The 25,066-nt window shown below is 42.0% G+C and overlaps 1 protein-coding gene across 1 annotated transcript in view; it reads left to right on the forward strand.

The window, feature by feature from the left end:
* Positions 1–25,066, forward strand: part of ANO4 (anoctamin 4) — a 192,950-nt gene that overhangs the window by 18,916 nt on the left and 148,968 nt on the right. The window contains exon 4 of the mRNA XM_008586623.1: positions 636–794. Coding sequence (XP_008584845.1) covers positions 636–794 — 159 coding nt within the window. The remainder of the gene's footprint in view (positions 1–635; positions 795–25,066) is intronic.

Consider the following 25,066-nt stretch of genomic DNA (forward strand, 5'->3'; position numbering starts at 1 on the left):
CTTGTTTTCTGTCGATATTGTTTTAAAAATTCATTCTTATTGTTAGATGCAACTATAGTTCATTCATTTTCACTGCTATATAATATTCTGCTATATAACTTTTCTACAATTTATTAATCTATTTATTGCCTGTCCATGAACAATTTTCTATTATGAACAATGCTGTTGTAAGTTTTCATATACATGTGTCCTCATTGCCTTATCAAGAATTTCTCTAGGGTTGTATGTTATGCAGATGTTCAGTTTTACAAGATAATGCCAGTGCATTATTTTCTGGAGTGCGTGTATAAGTTTTCACTCACACTTATAGAATATGAGAATTCTCAGTTGCTCCACGTCCTTACAGTGCTTGGTATTTCTAGATGTCTTGCATTTTGCCCATTTGACTGACTGCTGCTTCCAATTTTTATCTTATTTGTTTCCTCTTGTTTACATTTTTCATTAATGAAAATGTAATTTTAATAAAACACAATGAAAAAAATTATTTAGTTTTTTTTTCTTTGCTTTTTTTTTTGTGGCTGGGTAGTACAGGGATCTGAACCCTTGATATTTAGTTTTAATTTTTCTTTAATATTACTCACCTGAAGCTCAGTTTTATGAGTGACTCAAAGTGGTCTCTTTCTCTTTATATGCAGACAGTACCAGAAAGAAACAAATCAAATGGACTTTACTTTAGAGACGGAAAGTGTCGAATTGACTACATTCTTGTGTACAGAAAATCCAGTCCCCAGACCGAAAAGAGAGAAGTATTTGAAAGAAATATTAGAGCAGAAGGATTACAAATGGAGAAAGAGGTAAATCATTTGCTTGAATTAGAAAAAAATATATACATTTACTTATATCAAGAGATAATTTAAAAATAAGCTATTAGTCATTATGCCAAGCAAACATTTCATTTGGTCAGAGTTTGCCAATCTTCAGTGTTTGCAGAATGTTCTAGCAATTCAACTTTTGCAGCACAATTTGCCTGAGAGCATTTTAATGCCAAATGGTTCCATGAAAATCAAAATGATCTATTCCAATTAAATGGGTTGTTTCATAGTGTGACTATTCACCTGACTTCTTACATCTGCTCTTTCTCTGTATATGTGAATGGAGTGTTCTATTAATACAGATTTAAATAAACTTTGGATGAAATGCAGTTACTGCTCCCTCCCACCCCCACCGAAGCACTTTTTGTATTTCAGGAAACAAAATGAGCTTGGGCATCCTTGCACAGAAAAGACTGTCTGGCTGATTTGGCCAACAACAGCTGGAGCTTACAAAATGATTCTAGTTTTCAGAGACATTCAGGTTGTTTTTATCAGGTTTCCAAGCTCAAGAGCTACCTTACCAGTGTTTGGCTCTCCTCCTTCCCTCTGTCTTCTCTGCATGGGGAGTTTTAAGGAAGAACTAAGTAAGAAAGGTACAAGAGGCCCAGCCAGGCCTCTGATAATGATCAATGATGGGATTGTGTGCCCAGAAATACTGTGTGCATTTGTAGAACTTGGCTCTGATGACTGAAGTATGTAACTCTTCTCAGATTTTCCCTAAACATTGTGCAGAGCTTCCAGAGCTTATCATAGACATTATTGTTCTTATGAAGAACATATTGGCAGTTAAAGATGTTTGCTTCTGATTCTGCTGCTCAAGGCTGGGGGATAGATCTTTGAAGTCAGACATCCAGGTTTTTCTTTGTATGGTGCATGTTGCAGTTCATGCAACCTGAAGGTCATATCGAGGCATCAGATATTAGAGCGATGTTATCCCCACACTTGTCATGCTGATCTTGGGACACTTCAAATAAATGGGATTTTCCCAGATCTGGTAGGCTGACTTCAACTCTTTAACACTTATAACACAGAAGCAGTATTTTTCTGGAATGTCTCCAGAAAAAGAATAGGAAAAATGGTGAGAAGAATGTAGCCTCAAGGGAACAGGTTCTTATTCTCAGGAAAGTGGAACCAATTTACTCAAAAGACTGTCTCAATTAGAAGTTCCCCTGGAGCAACCAGCAGAATTAAATATATTGTCTTTTCCACCTTTGTGGGGTTCCACAACATCATTCCTATACCAATGGAGCATTCCTTTGATAAATCTAGGTGTTTTAAGTTCTTACTGAGAGAATTGTGTACTCTGTTTTTTAACATTAATAGCACATTAATATTTTTATCCTTAAAATCATTTCTTTGTCCTTTGTTCCTACTCCTAAGTGGCTGAATTTTTATATAAAGAAATAGATCTGAATTGTCACATGATCTGAAATAATGGAAGTCTTTCCTCTGATTCGTTCTGTCAACGTTTTGATTTCCATCAAAACTAGATAGCTTTGTTCATTGAATGAAAGATTTATATCTGAAGCTTCGTAGCTATTCTCTCCGTCCTAGGGCTTCTTCTACATAGGTATTCTTACTGTCATTTCCTGTCTTACTAGTAAAAACTCAAAAAGCCTAATACTTTTGCAAATAATATACATTACTAGAGAGATGACTAATCTCCTATTGTGTATCCTAAAACCTCACCTATCCTGTAGTATTCAGCTACCAGAATTTGAGCGGGTAGTTGAGGAAGAAGACTAGTCTGCCTATTGCATAGTTGTGCTGTACAGGGTAGCACTGACCATGATTGGATTGTTTGCATGATTGTGGTTGTATACAGATAATTTTTTTATAAATTTTTTAAATAATATTTTTTAAAAAATAGTTATTTATTTTAATGTATAGGAGAAATAGTAGTTGGAAAAAGGGTGATGTCACCATATGGCAACACTTCATCAAAATTTATCTAAGCATCTCTTCCTGCTCCCCCTCCCCACCCCATTTTCTCTTAGGAGTTTTTCTCTGGGCAGCAGCTTTCCTATTTCCCCTTTTTCCCACAATCCTCTATACACTACCAACAACTAGGTCTTCCTCTTTCTAGAACCTTCTTCTAAAGCAGCTTTTCCCACTGCTGGCTCCAGTCTCGCCCTGCTGCCACAGCCTTTGCATGAGTGGCACAATTTGTCTATCTCAGCCCCTGAGCTCTCTTTTACATCCTCATGGCTTCAGCCAGCTCAGCAAGAAAAGGGTTCTCTTGCTTGGGAGGCAGCAGGAAACTGTAGGTAAATTAATTCTTCCCTGTCACAAATAATTAAATAAAATGTCCCTTGGTTGAATAATAAACAAACCCATATCTACATTGTGTTATGAGATTTAGAGACCATCAGAAGCACTTTCATTTAAATCAAGTATTTTATAAACAGCCACAACAAAGAGACAACAATTTTAATAGCTATTTCAGCATCCAAAAATTACTCCTATCTTTTGTAGGGCATAAAACAAAAAATTTTAGTTCAAGGTAGAAAAGAAAAAAGAAAACCCCAGGGAGCTTGCTATGAATCCATGTACATCCAAAATGATTAATACTAAGTACATTTTATGAATTATTAGTACCTTCTTCATTAGCTGCGTGTCATAATATCCAACAATTATGGGAAACATGTTTCACAGGCAGAAGTTTATGTTTCCAAATAGGTACAGACAAGCTCTGCAGTTCAGTTTAACATGAGAGAGTTCTTATCTCTTTTAACATTCAATTTCAAGAAACACATCTTTAATTAGTAGAATCTTTAATCATGATCGAAGTGAGGACACAGTCAAATTTAATCTTTCTTAAAACTTTTCCTCCAGTCTGATTGGTCAGTAGGTTAAGTGCTTGCTTTGGCACCCTGGGTCTATAATATTCTGTAACTCAGCTTTCATATTGGCCCAGAGAAACCAATTCACAGCAAAGTTCCCATCATTAAGTCCAAGTGATTTGCTTCTTAGTTTTTGTTTATTTTAAGTGATTCCCTTCTTAAAGGTAAACTTGTATTTATTAATTCACGTTTTCTATTTTAGATATATGTTTTTCTAATTCTGTGTCCATCATTGATCCATTCGTACCTATCTTGAAATCATTGTCATCAATAAGAGGTTTATTGTTTCCTTTATATAACTAGTCAAATCATGGATGCCTTTGAATTATTTAGAATGTATTAGTAACAGTTCTATTAATAGTGGAGGACCCTCCCTCTGATGGTCATGTGGATCATTGGGGAAGATGCTTACCATTACAGTGTTTACAAAATAACTGTCATTAGATAAATCATACCATCTTCATGATAGTTAATTCATTCAACAAATATTTATTGCATACTCACTCTATGCCAGGAATTGCTTTAAGCACTAAGAACTCAGCAGTGAATAAAACAGACAAAAACCCCTACCTTGTTGGAACTTAAGCGCAAACCAAATAAATAAAATATATAAAATATCAGTTAGTGCTAAGGAGAAAAAAGTAAAGCAGGAAGTGTTGAAAGGGGCTTGCAATTTTATAAAAGTTGGCAAAGGTGAGCCTCTCTCCCAAGGAAAGAGAGCAGCAAGTGTAAAGGCCCCGAGACAGAAGCATGCCTAGTGTGTTTCTGGAACAATGAGGAGACCAATATGACCGGAGTTAATCGAGCAAGGTGGAGAATAGTGAGAAATTGTACCAGCAAGACAAGGGAAGCTGGATGACATTGGACCTTAGCAGTCCCTGGGAGACTTTAGCCCTTCTCTGAGTCACATGGGAAGCCATTGGGAGTTTTGAGTAGAGGTGAGACAAGATCTGGTTTCTGTTTTATTAAGGTCACTCTGGTTGCCTGGTAAGATTAGACTGCAGGAGGGGAAGGGGTGCAAGGGCAGAAGCAGGGAGACTAGTTACGAGATTTGTTGTGTGTATCTGGGAAAGATGTTGGTGACTTGGTCAAGCACATAGCTGAGAAGATGCTGAGAAGGGCAGAAAGTAGAGCTGGTGAGAATTGCAGACAGATTGAATGAGTAGTATGAGAGGGAAGAGTCACAGGCTGTTCACCTGCCATATGGTGTTCATCTAAGTAGCTGGAAGGAAGGAGTTGCCATTTATGTGGATGTGGAGAAGGGTGGGTCTCGTTGTAGACTTGTGAAGTTTGAGGTATCTCAGTGGAGATGTTGGGTAAGATAGAAGGGACTGGAATTTGAGGAGAGATATGGGCTAGCAATATACATTTGGATGAGATTTCCAAAGGAATAATTGCAAATAGAAAAGAGTTCCAAGGATTGAGCTGTGGGGCACACCAGTGTTACAAATTTGGAGGTTAAAGAAGAACCAATAGAAGAGACTAAGAAGGAGCCACCAAGGAGCTAAAGGAAAATCTAGAGGGTGTGGTGCCTGAAAGAAAGTGTTTCAGGAGGGAGGGAGTGATCAACCCAACCGTGTCAAATGCTGCTGATGGGGTGAGTAAGATCAAGACTGAAATTTTATCATTGGGTTTAGCAATGTGGAGGGTTTGGGTGAGCTGAACAGGAGAAGCTTCAGTGGAGAGGTGGGAGTGAAAGCATCATTAAAGTGTGTTCAGGACAGAAGGGAGGAGAAAATACGGAGACAATATGTGTAAGTAACTCTTTCAAAGAGCTTCACTATAAAGGAAAGGAAAGAAATGAAATGATAACTGCAGTAAGAAGGTGAGTCAAGAAAGAGTTCTTTTTCTTTAAGGAGGGAGAAATAATTGCACGTTGTTATGCTAATACAAATTATTCATTTGAGTGGGAAAACAGGTAGAGGAAGGAAGAATTTTTGGAGCAGTGTCCTTGAAGTAATAAGGAAATAATGACCACAAGCTTCTCCCATTGCGTGGTTTCCCCTACCTGCGTCTGTGCCCACAGGTGTTGCCTTACCCCAATGCAAAGGATGTTTATGCTCTTAGCTGAGGCCACCCCTTCACTTTCTGCACAAGGTCCCACCCCTTCAGTCTCACTCAAATACATTACCCACAGAAGAGATAAAATACAATAAGTCGTATTTGTTTCTGTTCTCACTCATCTCTTAGAGGTAGTGAAAGATCTAACCACAGTAAACACACACACGCATACACACACACTCATGGTTGGGTATCTTGGACATTTTTTTTGAGATGATGGCAGAAATAGTATTATTAAAATTTTCATGCTCACATTTATTAAGCCCTTACTATTATCATCCCCATTTTATAGATGAGACAATTGAGGCAAAGCAGTAACTTGCCCCAGGAGACATAGCCAGTAGGAGGTAAAGCCAGGATTGAAACTTAAGCATACTTGCTCTTTGCCCTTATGCTGTGTAGATTCCTGGTATCTACTAGTGATAAAGAGGTTAGGAGACAGGCTGAGAAGATAGGTAGAGCTATAAAAGGAAAGGAGAAAGTAACCAGGAGAATTGGGCTGAGTAATGAAGCTGGATGCTTCCCAGGCTGTAGTTCTTGTGCACTTTGGCTTCTAGTAGCAACAGATTCCAATCTCGGTACAACCACTTACAAGCTGAGGGGTCTTGGGCAATTTATCAAACTTTTCTGGACCTCAGTCCCCACATTTTTACTAATGACAATAATATTATTTACATTAATTTTTGTGAGGATCAAGTGAGCCCATACACAGGAATACATAGTAGTGTAAGTCTTTTTATTATTATTATTTATTTTTACTTTGATTTTTATTTCATAACATTTTGTTTTCAATGGATCAGTTAAATTACCTTCTATTTGTGGCAAGTGATACTGATTTATGACTGTGATATAAAAGTTTTATTGTAAAATAAATAATTAGTTTTAAAAGTGAGTCAATTTAAGGAAATATGTGAAATTAAGATATCGTAGATGGTAATACAAATTTGGCAAAAATTATGACAGTGGCACAAGAGAGAGGGAAGTCTGTGTTACTTGGCTGGTGCTCGTGACAGACAGACCCAGATCAGGTGGGATCTGTGGCTTGTTTTTAACCATCAGAGTATGGCCTCTGCCATAATAAAATATGGCAAATGTAATGTGATGTCACTCCTGTGATTACATTGTGGTATATAAGACCCAGCTCAGCAGACTGGATTTAGAGAGACTCTCACTTGCTGGCTTTGAAGAAGTAAGCGACCATGTTGTGAGACAGCCTGTGAAGAGGACTGCATGGCAGAGAAAAGTGGGGCAGCCTCTAGGAGCTGAGAGTTGCTCAAGCTGACAGCCAGCAATAAACACGAATGAATTCTGCAACAACCAGAGCATCTGGGAAACAAATCTGGCCAAGACCTATATCGAAGCCTTGTGAGAACCTAAAGCACAGGACCCAGTTAAGCTGTGCCTGACTTCTGACTTCCAGAAACTGTGAGATAATTAGTGTGTGTTGCTTTAAGCTGCTAAGTTTATGGTAATTTGTTATGCAGCAATAGATAATCAATACAGTGATTAAAAGTCTGGGGTCAGACTTTCTGAGTGCTCGTCTGACTCCACCATTACAAGCTGTGTGCTCCTGGGAATGTTGGCTTATCTGCAAAGTGAGCTAATACTGAGATCTGTCTCATGGGTTATTATAATTAAATGAGGTAATTTATATTACATGCTTATCTCTGTACCTGTCACATGGTAGGCATTTCATAAATCTTTATTATTATCATCATTACAGTTATAACAGATAAATATAGCATATTAACATTTATACTTTAAAATAGTTTTCAAGGCAAACTTTAGAAAATTTTTCTTACGGTATAAAAATCCTTTAAAATGTAACCATTAGAATAGCAACATCAACTGGCCATAGCAACATTAATTGCTATGGTATGTGCATTAATGAGGTTTATAATTATCCTTAATTCTCTTGAAAGAGCTCGGAATACATTAAATAACAAGTTTAGCATGGTCATGGTTCAGACATTTATCTACTACAAGAAGATTTGGTTTTAGATTCTTCAGGGAATGAAATTATAGATCAACTCAGAGCTAAACAAAACAAAACAAAAACCTGTACTTGATTGTCCATCCTAGTCTTTCTTTATCCCCATTTTCAAGGGAAAACTTCATGAAGATTTCCTCATTTCAAGTGTAATCTCATGCAGATTGTTCTCTGCCCTCATGGGCTTCCCGGTTATCTTCTGCAATGACCTCTAGCTTATTGCTATCGATGCTCTCTCATGATCCAGAGCTCTGCAGACATGAGAAGGACCAGAGATGCCTGTCTTCCTTCACAGTTAAAATCATGATAACTCAAGTCTAAAATAAATGTGTCAGGACAATCTGAGCTACCCAAATTTCTGTCCTCTAGTGCTTTCTAGTCTCAAAAGAAAGAAGCTCAGACCTTAGTCCACTCAATAATTTCCACTTTCTTAAATGTCACACATATGTGTTATCAAGGGTCTCAAGTTGGGGTGAAGAGAAAGGAGAATGAAGGACAGTCATAACCAAAGTGTGCAGAAAGCAGATTTTCTTCTGAACCTCAAAGCCCTGGAGATGCCTTGAGTGTCTTTCAGGAGTTACCGGTGTTGATGCACACTTGCAGTGGCTTTTCTAACAGCTGTCTTAGGTTGGATTTCCTCAGTAGAAGCAGAGCTGGAGGCGAGGATTCTGCCGATCAGTGGGACGGTCTCAGGAGGAAGGAGAGTGGGAGAAGCAGAAGAGAAATGCTAAGCCAGGAATGTGGGTCAGCTGGAGATCACTTCAACTGGATCCAGCAGGGAGGCTCCGGAGCAGAACGTGCACCCCAGAGCTGGTCTGCCTCGAGGGCTGGGGTCCGCAGGCGGCCGTCAGTCACTGGCTGACTAAGTTTACAGAGGTGGTGGAGGGCGGGTGCTGCTCCTCTGGCTGAGGGTCATTCTCCAACACTCAAGGCAGCTCCACTCCTGGGCTCCACTTCATCAGCATCCGTCATCACTGGTATTGAGTTAGCAGTAGAGATGCTGCCAAATCAGCGGTATTTCAGACAAGCCCACTTTGAGATCCCAGAAATTTGTGGTTGGGGGTGGGAGAAGGGGGGAATCTTTGATAAGAGTGAAGAAAGAGAGAGCAAGAGCACATGAGTATTTATTCTGTTTAGTTTGCCAAGTTTTTCCTCTAAGTTTAGGATACTACATCTTAAAGACAAAGATTCCATGTGGCTGCTATAATCAGTTTGAGGGCAGCGACTGTGTTTTACTGGTTTTTACATCACAAAGACTTATCCCAGTGCTTGTATGTCACACATATAAGCTTATGGAATTTTGGGTTTGCTACAAAAGATTGTGAATAGCTGATTTCCAAGGCTGTGTCTGGGTAGCGCCAGACAATTCAGCCCCAGGGTTTCTCAGCCTTAGCACTATTGACAATTTAGGCTGGATAACTCTTTGTTGTAGAGGGCTCTCCTGTGCAGTATAGAATGTTTAGCAGCATCCCTGGCCTCTACCCACTAGATGCCTCTAGCACTCCCTCCAAGTTATGACAACCAGAAACATCTCCAAGCATTGTCACCATGTCCAGGTTGAGGGGAAATCATCCCTGCTTGAGATCCTTAATACGACATTGTGAGTTAGACTCTTGATCCAGCGTTATGTAGTTTGATGCAGTGTCCATGAAGTAGCTAGAAAAATTAAAGGCAGCTATTCCATTCTTTCACCCATGTAGGCCAAATAATTTAGTCACTCTTAACATCAGACTCTTGAATCAGAAAAGAAACCTATGTGTTTAAAGGGAGGAATAGGATAAATTAAGACTGGCCTCTCAAGCCAGACAACTGGGATTTAGATCCACTTCACCATGTAGTAAATAACCGGGCAAGGTGTTAAACCTCTCTGTGCCTCAGTTTCTTCACTTATTAAGTGGCAGATAATTCCTATCTCATGGGACTGTTATGAGGATAAAATGAGTTAATAGAACATGCTTAGGAAAGAGTCTAACGTATTAAGTGCTCAATAAATGGTTTTTGTTGGTATTGATAAAGAAGGGAATAGTTTCAACCACTGGTCATCCCTTTTCCCAATATAAGCATTCAGCCCTGCCAACTCTTGGACTGGGGTCCCTGGCCTGTGTCTAGGGAAAGCTGAAGGGATCTGGTGGGTGGCAAGAGATACCAATGGTAAGTCTCACCTCATCTCCAAGTCTCAGTCCACCTACCTCTGCCCCGTATCAGTCCATAGAATCAGGGCCGTATTCTCACTGGCCTATCTTCTTAAGGCAGTTAAATTGGTGGTGTGTGGGGGGGTGCACTCTCCCTCCCCCCACCCCCTGCCTAGCCTCGCTCTAATTTTTGAGACCAGTTTAAAGATCTAAAGACCTCATTATTACCTCAAGTGCTTTTGCTTATTTAGGAAGACAAAGTATAATCAAAACATTTCTGTTGCCAGGTCAAGATAACCCATACAAAGTTATCTTGAACTGATTTACTCAAAGGATTATTCTAAATCAATACGTATTTCATTTGACTCATGTGTATTCCTTTGCTCAAGACAGAACAACTTTAAAGTAAAAAAAAAAAAAATCCATTGTACAAGGCACAGTTGAAGAACTGAAGCGATTTTATGAACTATTGTTAATTCCCACAAGAAGAAACTTAATTAATCTGAAAGATCTTCTCAGCAGTCTAAATTGAACTTTTCTAATATAAAGCACATTTTGCATTGCCATCGTTATGTACCAGATGTAGGCATTGTACTGTGTCTGTGAGAGAAACTGAAGTTTTTTCTTTATGGTGTTATTTTTGTTCCTGTTGTTTTTACTACCTGTTAGGTTACTGAAAATTATGCAAAGTATATGCCATGAATATGACACTAATTATTCAGTAATGACATAGAGAGATTTAAAAGCTTTGAAGCAGTCCAGAGAACTGTAAATCTATGGTTTCCTGTTTGTAATCCATACAAGAGAAAAATTTTAGAAAGATGAATTGTGAGCTGAATTTTATTAATCAAGCCTGATATGCCTTAGTTGCAAAAGTGCTGACACAGCCTGTCTCTTGAGGCAGGGACCAAGCTTAACTCACTTCCTGTTGTGGCCCAGGCATATTTTAAGAGCGGTCAGTGGTATCTGATTTCTCCATTTCTGGATGGAACCATTCATTTATTCATCAAATATCTAATGACTGTCTACTATTACTGAGGGAAGAGAGGAATTAAATAAACAAAATGTCAAGTGTCATGAGTGCTGTGGAGAAATATGCAAGATACAGGGAGGGAGTTACTATTTCGTTTCTGGAGTTCGAGGGAAGTCTCTATGATAATGTGTGAACTAAGCACAGAGAGAAATTGGAATGTGCATTCCTAAACCCAGCTCTCCAAGGCAGGTGTTGGGATCATCCCACTGTTTTTCCCACTCTTGGGGTTACCTTTTCCTTGTGTTTCCCCTTTTGTAGGCTGAGATGAGCACAGGAAGAATAAGTGGAACAAACAACTGAATGGGGCAGAGGTCTAGAGGAGGGGGAACTGCCTGGATTGGCTGTGGGTTTGGGGGGGTAGACTATGGTGTTTGCATCTAAATGAACTCTCATAGGGCACAGAGCAGGGGACAAAGCAAATACCTAAACAGGCAGCGTTGGGGTCTTTGGGGAGGCCCAACCTGGCTGCACACCCTCCCCTTTGCCGATAATCAGTTTAGCTTCCACTCTGGGTGCTACCCCTTCACTTCTGTCTACCCATACACCCAGATTTTCTCTTTGAAATTCTTCTTTAGTGCTTATAACTGCCAGGCCTCTCCTTCAGTTGGGATTGTGCAGGAAAACCAGCCACTCTGTGTCTTCCAAGAATGAAGTGTTTATGACAGAAGCTTACAATGCTGCTGAAATGGCCGGGGACTGAAGTCACCTCGATGACTTCAGCCTGAAGCACCACAGTGGAGAGTCTTGAGCTGGCATAAGTGGAAACCACTGGGCATCTCAAGAGTGTCTGAGTGCAGCATGGGTGATTCTCAAAAGCTTACTTGAAGCTGCTTTGAATCTCACATCTGCCTATACAACTGTCTTGAGCTACCTTATTCTTTTCCACCTTCCAGATCTCACCTGAGTGCCCCTCAGTGTAGATTCTAGCCCAGAACCCCACAGAGAACAGGATTCTGGGAAATGTAGTCCCAACTTCTCAGCAATGCAGAGGAGGCCTCAGAAGGGGTGGCAGGGATGCCAAGCTGACAACAAATAGTATGATGCAGCCACCAGCCCTCCTAATAGATTTGACTGGCCACCTGTCCCTTCACTTAAGGCTATGCCAGCCCCATCTTTGTAATACCCAAATAGTTTTACTGTTTGTAAGATATGAACTCTAACACTTACTTTCCAGGTGACAGAGGAGCAGCTATTTCTGGTTTTTTGCATGGGCGTGGCTGGATAAATTTCCCACTGTCAGAATTCCTCCGCAATACCCACACCATTGTTCTGATGCTAACATTAGGCAATTATCTTCATTCAAAGCAGAACTGAATTCATTGAGACCCAGTCTTTAACTGGAGAGTCAGCAGCAGTCACAAGCCTGTATAAGGATGCATCCTTGTGTTTGTGACGAAGAAGAGGAAAGAGGAAAGGAATGACAAGCTGAAAATTCCTTCCCTCATAACTGCCCACCGAGGACTAAAAGAAGGTTCTCTTCACCACTTTCTGGCACCTTCAGTGTTATAGTATAAGCCTTATGCACATGTGTATTGAGTGCCTATTATACTCCAGGCACTGCAGTATCAAAAATGAGGAAGTGTTCCAGTTATCTATTGTTGCATAACGAACAAGTCCAAAACTTGTGGCTTAAAACAGCAGTTATTTATTTTGCTCTCAAATCTGCAATTGGTCAGAGCTCAGCAAGGATGGCTTCCCTCTGCTCCAGGGGGCATCAGCTGCAGCAGCACTGTGAGGGCCTGGATGACCTCCTTTCGAGATGACTGACTCTCATAGCTGGAAAGTTGGTGCTGGCTGCCAGCTGAGAGCTCAGCCAGGGCTGTGGGCTGTGGCCTTGGTTTGTTTGCATGTGGGCCTCTCCACAGCCTGCTTGGGCCTCCTCATGACACGGTGGCTGGGTTCCAAGAGAACAGGGTAGAGTACATTTTTATGACCTAGCCCCAGAAGCATTTCTTCTGCTGTATTCCATTGGTGGAGGCAGCGTCAAAGGGAAAAGACATAGATTCCACCTCTTGATGGAGAGTGGTAAGATTCTAGAAGGCACATGACATGAGAAATAATGTCAGGGCCACTGTGGAAAATACAACCTGCCAGAACATGCTCAGTGTATTTGAGGAGCTCACTGACTAGTGATGAAGCAGATGTGAAACAGATGATTAGAACAGTCTGGAAACTTTCTATGAAAGCACTGAGGGGATTTCTTACTCTGCCCAGAGGTTTCAAGAAGATTAGAGGAGGCAGCCTGGGTCTTAAAGGATGAATAGGTATTTACCAAGCTGAAAAGCACAAGGGCACTGCATTTCAGGTGGGAAACAACAGGAGCAAAGTCACAATGAATTTCTGATGGAGGCGTCATGGCTCCTCTGAACATCTCTGCTTCTCCAGCTGGAGCGCGGTTCCCATGAAGACCACACAGGTATCTCTGCAGTGCCTCGCACAGTGCCTGCATCACCACTTCATGGTTTATGCTCATTCAGCAATTTCCCATGAATATAATTCACATCAGATGTAATTGTTTTTCTAGGCCTCAATGACAGGGCTGATATTAGCCCGATATGCATTTTAGCCATTTTTTTTTTTTCAAAATGGTCTAACCTAATATTATTTAGCTTCTTTGCAACCAAGTTCATCCCACGGTACCTCTATTTAAATAAGGAGTCATCTCATTGCTGGATTTCTTTAAGGCCAAGCATTTTACTAAACCTACTATACAATCTATTACCTGCAAACTTAAGCAAGATCATGATGGTCTTCCAAGAAGATGGTGTTTATTGCTCACTAGGGTCCTTTATTTTTCACCTCCATTCTCCACTCTCACTTTTGCTACACATATTGAAATTAAAAAGAGCTTATAGAAGACCAGGAGTGGAGCATGCAGAAGAAAGAAACTGTACTACACATGATTTTCCTTGACCTTAGCAATCCAGGAGGCAGGAAAGAAAATTATATGCAGTAAGACTTCCTGCCCATTAGTGTGTCAGAAATGCAGTATGTCTCCTCTTGGGGCCTCTTTTCCTCCTCAGGCTGTAGGTTTCTTGGTTCAGCCAGGATATTATTTTGGATTGTACAGTGGTAAATCACTTTGGCATTCATTTGAAGCTGCCTTGATTCAGTGTCTCAGACTATAATAAGTGCCTGTGGGTCTTCTGAAATCTAGTCCTTCATTCAGTGACTCATGGATAACACTGTATAGTTATAAAAGGAATAACCTATTTGAAGCATATACTGTTGCTTCCGATTGCTGGAAGGGAGCTCCCACCCTGCAGTTCTCTGTAGACTATGGCTCAAGTTGAATGAAAACTGTTAGTCTTGATTCTTAATGTCCCATAATGCTTTATTTGGTTGGCAAAACAAAGATAAGCAATCAACAAGTAAGTACAAAATTTTAGTTTGTGATTTTCCTTTTTTCTATTTATACATAGCAAAGCTGTGTCTTAATCCCCAATTTAAAATAAAATCTCTTTAGGGAAAGAGAGTTGTAAGTAAACTCTTAAATATTTGAAGCCAATACTTGGAGCTGAAACTTGCTTTGAATGGGTTTAAATATTTAAAAAATGTCACTGGGAAGTATATTGAATACGATAGTAAGACTGCTGATTGATTGTCCCAACCTTTTTTTTTTTTTAACCATTCTTTTGTTTCCCTCATGACTTAGTTTTGATTCCATAGTCCATCATTATGACCACGCACTTACTAGCACCTGAATTCTCTCCTTTATTTATTTGACTTATTTGTCTGGCAAAGCCTTGACCTTGATTAAGCCCCACCTTCTTTGTGCCTGCACTGGAGTGGTTGAATATTCCTGGAAAAAACATGCTAACTGGTTCACTTTAAGTCATGCCCACAGTCTCAGATGGGTACCAAAGGATGCCCAGTGAGCTTCGTGGTTTTGCTTTCCCCCCCTCACAACGATGCAATAACTTTCTTCTTCCCTCTCTCCCCTCCTTTTTTTCTTTCATTCCTTCTTTTTTTTTTGTAGAAAATAACATTTTATTGAAACAGTTTCTCAATTAACAATGGAGCAAAGTACAATTTGACTCAAACCTGCCCAACCAGCCTCAACTGCTAATGAAGCACTCAAGCATACAGAAGTGGAGGGGGTGGGGGTAGAACACTTAGGACCCTCTTTGCCAATGTGGCAAAAAAAAAAAAAAAGACAAAAGACAAAATGGTTGACACAGCCAGGTTCACCCTTGTCCTGGAGCTGGGGTGGCAGACCTAGATCCTGCTACAGATGGAATACTGGAGGACAGGCTCTCTAGGCTTTGCATGATGGGTGAGGGGCCCCCGACCAAGCAGAGCAATGCATGCAAGGAAGGCCAGCCCTGACCCTCTTCCTTCACCCACAAGGCCTGCCTCAAAGAGTGAGGTGGTATGTTTACATTCACACCATGGTCTTTCCTTTCTCCAGTGTCTTGGGATAGGGGCTCACACTAGAAAGCGCATTTTGGTCAGCCCAGAGAGGGGGAGTGGGTGAGGGTAAGGCTTGGTCTGGGTGGGGCAGAAGAGCAGGACATAGGGGGCAGGTCTTCACAGGAAGCTGGGGGACCAGGCTACTGGGAAAATGCAGATTTTGACAGTGCTTGCAGGATGCTGGCATCCCATGCCAACCACTCCACAAGGCTTTCCTGGGCTCAACATCCCACAGGTGGAAGCTCTGGGGCTTTCACACATCTCATTCCTTAGAGAGGCCATGGATTCCCTTTTTCATTTTGTCCTTGCCTCCTCCAGCCACTAGGAGCAGTACGTGTGGGTGGGAATACTTCCAGATATGCGTCAGCCAGTCGAGACGGAAGAGCTTTGGGCAAGTGGCAGAGAACTGCCCAACATGCACCAAGAAGCCCAGGAAACCCGTGGGAAGAGGGATGGGAAGGGGGATGGGAGTTGAAGGGAAAGAGAAGAACTTGGAGGCAGAAAAGAGCATAGATAGGCACTCGGGAACCAAACCCAGTAACTGAGGCTCTGTAGACCCTGGCCCAAAAAAGGACGTTGATTTCATGGTGGAAGAGGGAAGGAGAGAAAGAAGGATGTCCAGAGAAGATGGAAACACTCCAGAGTCACAGGACAGCCTTCCCGCTACCAGGTCTCCATCAGCCATTCTCTCAGCTACCCACAGGCAAAGGATCAGACACAGTAGTGATGTTTCCCAAATTTAGGGCCTGGATGGGTAAGGAAACCAGGCGATGGGACTGAGGAAAAAACAGTTTCAGTTTTTAACCACAGAGCGACTCCAGAAGGAACTGGTGAGCTGTCCCTTCCTTGAGCCCCTGAGGGCAAGACCAACTCCTCCCGCACCCTTGATGGTAAATAAGTAGAGATGGTAGGAGAAGGGGGTGGAGATGGACGGGGCATGTAAGGGGTTAGGTTCACCATTCTTCAAAGCTCGCCTCTGTCCTGTCGCCGCTCCAGGACCTCCTAACACTAGAGGCTGAGATCCAGTCTCTACTTTCTCAGGTTCTGAAATGGGCTTTGCATCTTCCGTCTGCACTGCTGCAGGTTTGACCTTCTCCCTCTGGTCACTGGTATTGGCATTGAGAGGAGGTGCTGACCTGGTCCCGTTCTTGTCCTTGGGCTGGGGCTGGGGCTTGGCAAACTTGGCCTTATTGAGCAGATACTATACCTCACAGCCCATCTGGCCTCAGTGTTTTTTGAGAGCAGCACAGTGAACAGTAAACATGGTAAAGAAGTAGGTAGCGTAGCACGTTAGCAGGTGGTGAGTGGTATGGCAAAGGAAAATGTGGAACACAGTAAGGGTGTGAGAGTACTGGGGCAGGGGCAAGGGAGGAATCTTAGATAGGCTGTTGGGTAGGGGGCTCATTTGTCCCAGGCCTTGAATAGGTGAAGGAGTTAGCCCACTGCGACTTCACACTGTCATCTCGCCTCTCAACCCTCGCACCTCCTTTTTCTGCATCTTTCCCCCGTGCCCTCCCACAAGCTCTGCTGATAACCTTGTGTATGCTTTGATAGAGAACAGAAGCAATCAGACAGGATCTCCCGCACCTCTCCGCACTCTCTGCCTCTCCTCTTGTTACTAGGCGTGAAGTGTCTTGTCTGCTGCTGTCCCAGGAGCTCTCCTGTGATGCGTGAAATCGCCTCTCTTTTCACCTCTCAAGGACTTTGCTCCTGAAGTTGTCTCCTCTCTACTCCGTCATTGCAAACATACTTCTGTAACTCATATCCTAAGAAGAAAAGTCCCTTGACCCCGTATTCTCTTCTAACGACCACCCCCTTTCTCTTCTGCCCTTCACAGAAAAACTTCTCAAAAGATTAGTCTAGTGTCCTGTCACATTTCCTCACGTACCATTGCCTTTTCAAACTACTCAGTCCGGGCTTTCTCCCTCCCCATTCCACAGAAACTGCTTCTATAAAGGTCACCTGTGACCAAATCCAGGAGTCTTGCCATCTCGGTTACTGGCCTGCCCAGCAGCTGCTCTGCACATGGCGGATCCTTCCCTCCTTGAAAAACATTCTTGGCTGCGGAGACATCTCGTGATTTTCTGGATTTTTTCCTACTTCATTGGCCCTCTCTCCATCCCCTTGGCTCACCCTCCTCTTCTGTTTGATCTCTAAATATTATTAGAAGGTCTTTAAACTTGATTGAGTCCCCTTTTGTTCTATGTGTCTATCTCCCTGTGACCTCACCCACTACCATGGCTTTATGTAACTGCCACATGTCACTCAAGGCTTTGTCATCTCAAAGGCTTCGGACATCAGGGTTTACTTCTTGATCTCCACATGGCAGGGGCAGAGAAGGGACACTGCTCTTTGTAGTTACTAGGGACCCAGCATAACAGAAGCTTCATCTAGACACTTGCCTCTGTGGCAGGGAAAGGCAAATCTCATACTAGCCTTCAAGGCTCTGCTCACAGCTTAATGGCTGAAGCTCATCATATGGCTCTGGTCTACCACAGTAGGCCAGGAAGCACAGACTCCTGTGTCCCAAAGGAAAGAAGAACCAGGTGCCAGGGACACACAAATGACTGCCACACAACATGGTTGCAAATGCGTTATGTTACACACATGTGCGTGGGCACATGCATGCGTGCACGCATACACACACACACACACACACACACACAAACACACACACACACAAGGAATCTTCAAAAATCCATGGAAGGATTTGTTCAATTTCTCTACAACTTTTTGAAGTACCCCCATGTGTGTGTACACAGGTTAGCCCTGTAAAGTAGGCAAGGGTAGTTATATAAGCATTATGCTAAAGAGGAAGTGATATGAATGAAGGTATATCTATCAGTTAGATTTCTCTGTTATTAAAAATATATGATTAGAGTATGATGTTGTAACACCAGGATCAAGGGTTTGGATCCCCATACTAGCCAGCCACCCTCCCCCAAAAAGAAATCATATGAGCCCCACTTCTTGACAGTTTTCTCACAACCTTCAGGTAAAAAACACTGTAAACTATACTGATACAGGCACTGACCATCCTCTAATTTTGATCAGCAGTCCACCAAGAGATAAATATAATTGGCCTGGGAGAAATGTCATAAACTTTTCCAAGTGCATTAGAAAATATTTCCAAAGTTAAACTGCTTCTTCATGAGCAGCAAACACCCAACTCTTCTGTCCTTTCTGGGTCATACTTATTTCATGGTTGTTAATTGCCACAGCTTCCTGAGGGCATAATGACACATGGGTTGCTGACTGGGTCATAACTGTGGACAGTTATCAGAGGGCTGATCATTTTTGATAATGAAAAGCATAACCATGATGATAATAGTTGTTCCCAAGTTTACCTGAATCTGCTACACCATCTTGAAGGAGTAGGGGAAATGTTATGATGGTCTGTAACAGGTGAAAGGAATTGGGGAATTTTACAGATCAAAACTGACATTGCTTACTTTTAAAGGAGAGATTTAGTACTGCATGGTGGGAGCATCTACAAAAGCAGCATTTTCTCTCCCAGTGGTCATTAGACCAAATTCTGTTCATATGAATCATATTATTTGTAGTTAGTATAATAGTTGCTCTGCTGAATTGTGAGTTCCCCAAGATCTAGGACCATGTCTTAGTCTTCTTTATATCTCTAGGGTCCAACATAGTACCTATGCACTAGGCAACATAGCACATACTGGTCAAGATTATCCTTAGGTGTTTGTTGAATGACTTTATGAGTGTTGTGTTGTGAGGTAGGTAAAACATTTGCTTTATATAACAGATATACTGCTTTTCTAAGAAGGTGATGGAGGAAGGTATTTTATGTCAGTGTGTATTGATTAGCACTATGCCCCAGATATAATTCCTCTTCCTGGTGGCCTTATGGACAGACGTGGCCATTTGAACATTTCTATACAATGGGCTGGGCACAGGAGTGGTATATGTCCTTATGAGACCCTCTGTGCTCTGCCTTCCCTCTGACAGGGGACCCATCAGCAGGAACCACTAAGTCACTAAAGTGAACTGACCTGCAATGGACATGACACATGAACAAGACATAAACCTTTATCATAGCATCAGCCAATAGAAATACTGTAATTTTAAATTTTCCAGTAGCCACATATGACTATAAAAGGTAAAAAACAGATGAAATTAATTTTAATAATATTTTATTTAATAGGTATAAAATATTACTATTTAAACATATAATCAACATAGAAATCATTGAGATATTTTACATTCTTTTTGTGTATGTATGCTAAGTCTTCAAAGCCTAGCGTGTACTTTCCACAGACAGCACATCTCAGATTGAACTAGCTATATCTCACGTGGTTGGTAGCCACATGTGACAAGTGGCTACCATATTGACAGTACAGCTGTACCATTTTAAGTCACTGATATTTGGAGGTTATTTGTTGCTGCAGCATAACTTAGCCCATCCTGACTACTACAACAAACATTTATTTTCCTCAGATACCCTGATGCAGTAAGTTTGATGTCGGGATCACTAGGGTTGATGCAGAGTTGCCAGTAGCATGTTGCATCAATATTCACTTAATGGCAACACAGAGAACCTCTGATGAAATGTGTGAGGACTTATGCTTAGCTCCTCAGCACTGGGCATCTCCTGATTGTGACCTAGAGGCAGGGATTACTTGTGTTTCTCATAAATTTAACCACATTGAAACCTTTGTGGTGGCAAGGAGACAAATTTTTTTCTGTCTTATAATAGTGTTTTAACAAGGTAATCAGTAATTCAAGAAAGCAACTCATAGTCTGAATTCCAGGATGTTTATAAATTAATTTAAGAAACATTCATTCTTTTTTTTTTTTTTTTGTCTTTTTGTCTTTTTTCGTGACTGGCAACGGATCGCAACCCTCAGTGTCGCGCCCGTACCGGACCTGGACCGGCAACGGGATCGCAACCCTCGGTGTTGCCCCCGCTCCTCGCTCAGCCAGTGAGCGGCCGGTCTGTATGTGGGATCCGAACCCTTGGCGGGAGCGCCGCCGCGCTTCCCAAGCGGCGCACTGCTACAGTGCGCCACCGGGCCGGCCCAAGAAACATTCATTCTTAATGACTATGTGCTTAGTGACATACTGGGTGCTGAGAATGCAGCTGTGGAGAAGCTGTACAGTCTCAGAGAGACAACGAAATATATAATTATAGCATTAATTAATTGTATTATAACTTGCATTAGTTTTATATCACTGCAGAAGAGAGTACTTCAAACTTAGAGGTTTCAAACAATCTCTGTTTTTGCTCCCACAGTTTCTGTGGGTCAGGAGTCCAGGTAGCTCAACTGGATCCTCTGATCAGGATCACTACAAGGCTTCCCTCGGGGTGTCAGCATTCTTTCCTGGAGCTCAGGGTCCTCCTGCGTGGTTACAGGATGAGCATTGCCATTTACTTGTTGGCAATCAGCCAAGGACTGCCACTGAAAATTCTTTGCCTTCATAGGCCTTCTTATAACACAGTGGCTTATTTCTTCAGAGCCAGTAGGAGAACCTTGCTGACCTCTTTTAAGGATTCACTTGATTAGTTCAGATCAATCCAGGATAATTTTCCTTTTGAGGAACTCAAAGTCAACTGATTAGTATGCTAATCACAGGAGTGATATCTCCTTATATTCACAGATTCCATCCACTCTCAGGAGAGGTGCTTATTCAGGGAGTGTACCTGGGGATACAAGGGGGGATGTGAATCTTGGGGGTCATCTTAGAAGTCTGCCTGCTGCGTGACTTGAGACCTGAAGGAGAGTGAACTTGTCAGGCAGAGAAAGCAGCATGTGAGAAGACCCTGAGACTGTTAGGACCTTAGCAATTTGGGAAGAAGAAGAAATAAGCCCGATGTGCTGACCTAGAGAGAGGAAAAGTGGCGCAAGATAAGGGAGTGGCTAGACCATGCATTGGCCACTTCAGTGATCTTCCAGAGAGCCATGAGAAACCATGGATTGCAATGCATTTTTAAAGACATCTCTGATGTTGGTGAGAATAGACAAGGCAAGAATGAAATGGAGGGAGCCCAGCTGTGGGGCTGTTGTGGCATTCAAGGAGACAGGTGCTGGTGGCTTGGAGGACGGTGGCAGTAGAGATGAAGAGAAGTGGACAGATTGGAGAGAAATGTGAAAGAATCAGTAAGACTTGGTGATTAATCGGTTATGGCATAAGGAAAAAAGGAGAAGTTAAAGATGACTCCTGAACTTGAGCCCCTGGGTAGATGGTTATGCATTTTCCCAGAATCTGGGAGCACTGAGAAGAGGAGCAGTTTTGCCAGAGAAATGGACCCAGTGAGACAACTGAGGGCAGATATTATGTTGGCCGTTGGCTATACTGATCTGGAACTCAGAAGAGCTGTCCAGGCCAAAGATAAGAATATTGTGGACATCTGATGATAAGTGGCATCTAAAGCCATTGGGAAAGCATGAGATCATCCAGGGAGGACAGGCAGTATGAGACTAGAGCCTGGAGGGAGTCCTCAGGGAACTCTCATCTAAGTCTGCTGGGGAGGAGTGAGTGATTCCACACACCTAGTTCTTATCACTGATTCTCTTTAGCGGGAATGAATATTGTAACCATTTAGGAACATACAGTACCTCAAAGGCTTCTCTCCACCAGAGCACAGTAACTGTACGTGTGTGTGTGTGTGTGTGTGTGTGTGTGTGGTAGAGAGGGAGATGCATCAGAATCACAGAATCAGCTGAAGAGCTTTTTGGACTGTACTCACAAATTCTGATGTGTCCCTTAAGGGACCCAAGAATAATAGATGCAAAAAAGCCTTTTTTAAGAGACATATGGCCTCATTTTTAAGAGAAAATTGAAGCTCCAAAAAGTACAAGTCACTTGCCAAGTGACATACAGCTGGTTAGATGGCGGCCCCACTGAGAGCGGTTGAAATTGCTTGGCGATAATTTCAAGCACGTTAATCCTCCAGGAATGTACATTACTCCATCAGTTTCACAGACTGGATTTCAGACACATCAAGAAATACTAGCATTAGCTATGAATTGCCAGATCGTCCACCAAGCATTCAGTAACTATGGGAGGAAGAAGGAAATTCTCACTTATTGAGAATTATTCTTACTTATCCCACTTACTACACAACCATGTCAGCTTCAGAACAATCCTGCAAAGTGGATATTGTCTTCCACATTTTACAAGTGAGGAAACTGAGGCTTTTGAATTAAGTAACGTGCCCAGCCAGAAATACACAGGGAGTGAGTGGCAGGACCAAGCTTCAAGTTTTCTCTTACCACTAGCCTTACATTAATTTTAGGATTTTAGAGGGAACCATACTCACCATACTTTGGATTCCAATACGTAACAAACATTTCTCAAAAAAATAAGATGACAATGGAATTGAGTGCGTGAGCAAATGCATTCGTGTGAGCCCCAGCTTTCCTCTTGTGGAGGAGCAGTGCTGAAGCCACTGCTCCACTCCTTACCTGGTGTGTGACCTTAGCCTAGGTACCAGACCTCTTCGTGCTTTAGTTCCTCATCCGCAAAAAATTAGAACAATAATAATGCCTGCCTCATAGGGTGGTGTGAAGAGTAAAGGATGTGAGGTATACAAAAGCTCTGAAGCACTATCTAACACGTCGTAGCACTATGTACAGCTCTTCCCACCTCTGCCTCTACTACTCCTTTGTGTTCACTATGACTTTTTTCTCATCCAAGAGTTTTATTTGAGTTGCCCAATGGAAATTAATGTCTCCTTTTGACCCAGAAGTTTAGGGTTTTGCTGTGTTCTCATAATAGCATAGTTATGAGAAAGTGATATCAAGGTAATTACCTAAGGGGATACAGAGTGGCTGCCCTGTTTCAACCCTTCATGCTCAATAAATTGAAATGTCAAGCATATTTATGCCTCAGGGCCTTTGCCTTTTACTCTTCTTGCTGCTCTCTCCTTGTATAATGGAACAGTCTTCAGCGCTTTCTTCAGGTTTCTGTTCAAATGTCACCTTATCAAAAGGCCTGTTCACACCACTCTGTCTAAAATAGACTCTCTTTTCCACCATTACTTTCTATTTCCTTACCTTCTTTATTCTTCAAAGCACATCATCAAAAATGTTACATATCTATTTATTGAAGTTCTCTCTTCTCAATGGTACTTGAATTCCGAGAAAGCACGGAGTTTGTTTTGTTCATAGCTGTATTTCCAGCACCTAGGACAGTGCCTGGCACATCATAGGCCCTCAGGAAGGGTTTGTGGGTATATTAGTCCGTTTTTGTGTTGCTCTAACAGAATACCTGAGGCTAGGTAATTTATAAAAAGAGGTTTATTTGGCTCATGATTCTGGGACAGCTGCATCTGCCGCAGGCCTCAGGCTGCTTCTCATGGCAGAAAGTGAAGAATACAAGCAGATCACATGGTGAGAGGAAGCAAGAGAGAGGGGAGGTGCCAGTGTCCTTTAAATAACCAGCTCTCATGGGAACTAATAAAGCAAGAACTCACTCACTACCCCCACCCCCCAGGGAGAGCATTAATCTATTCAAGAGGGATCCACCCCCATGACTCAAACAGCTCCCAGCACTGCCACACTGGGGATCAGATTTCCACATGAGTTCTGGGAGGACAAAACATCCAAATTCCATCAGTAGGATAGATGAATGGATGAGTGAGTGAATGCTAAATTACAATTCACATAATGGATTCAGGTCATCTGCAAAGACCACTGTGATTTTCAGGTACATTGTCTGACAAGTTTGGGACAAACCAAGTGTTTCCAGCCCCTCCTACTGCAGGTGAAGGTGCTGTCATCTGTCCAGTTTCTCAGGCAAAACAACCTGTGTATCGTTCTCGATGCTGGATTTTTTCTCACTGTCCTCACTTGGTCGATCACAAGTCCTTTCACCTCTACCTGCAACAGATCTCAAGTCTGTCCATTTCTCTCCTTGTCACATCCACCTTCTGGGTCCAGCCACCATCTTGTCTCACCTGGACTACTGGAATAACTGCCTTATTGAACCTTCCACTCCTGTGTTCCCTTTGGATCACTCTGTAGAGAATATTCAACATATACTTTCAAGTGATCCCTGCCTGTAACCCATTACTGACTTCCTATTGACCCTAGAAAATAAAATACAAACTCCCTACCACAGAGTTCCTAACACATAGTAGTCAGTTAATGAACGATTTTGAGTGTTGTTGAATGAATGACTGTCATAGAGGAACCTGTAGGAGGTCCTGAAGACACTGGGGGGACAGGAGACAGGAATTGGGGGCTTGGCTCTCAGAGTTTCTTTGGGTTGAGACTTGTATTCAAAGACTAGTAAATCCTTCCTAGATACTGATTCTGTATTTTTCACCTTCCTGGGTTATAATTTGTTTAAGTAGGAATGCTGTGTTCTTCCCAGCAGCACCAATATGATGTGGCTCCTCTTGGAGATAATATCTAACATATTTTTAGATGTACTATGAGCACCTTACCTATATCATGCCATTTAATACAATTCAATAAGGTAGGAATTGCTATAATTTCCCATTTTACAGTTGAACAAACTGAGGCACAGAGAGGTTAAATAGAGGTCCAAGATCACAGAGCTGGTAAGAGGTAGACATATGAATATGAACATGTGCAGTCCAGCCTCATGGTCTGCATTCCTAACTAACCTCTATAGTACACCTTCCCGTGTAGCTCTCTACCTGTAGTCTCTCCTGTGGGGACCTCCCCCAATTCTTTAAGTATCATCTGTATCCTGGCCACAGACTTATCTCTTATGGCCTCATTTTTATCTCTGGCCCAGACTTCTGCCCTGAGTTCCAGATTCATTTCTCTAACTACTCACAAGACATC

The sequence above is a fragment of the Galeopterus variegatus genome, unplaced genomic scaffold (assembly GCF_000696425.1).
Source record: "Galeopterus variegatus unplaced genomic scaffold, G_variegatus-3.0.2 Scaffold4051, whole genome shotgun sequence".
NCBI classification, from domain to species: domain Eukaryota; kingdom Metazoa; phylum Chordata; class Mammalia; order Dermoptera; family Cynocephalidae; genus Galeopterus; species Galeopterus variegatus.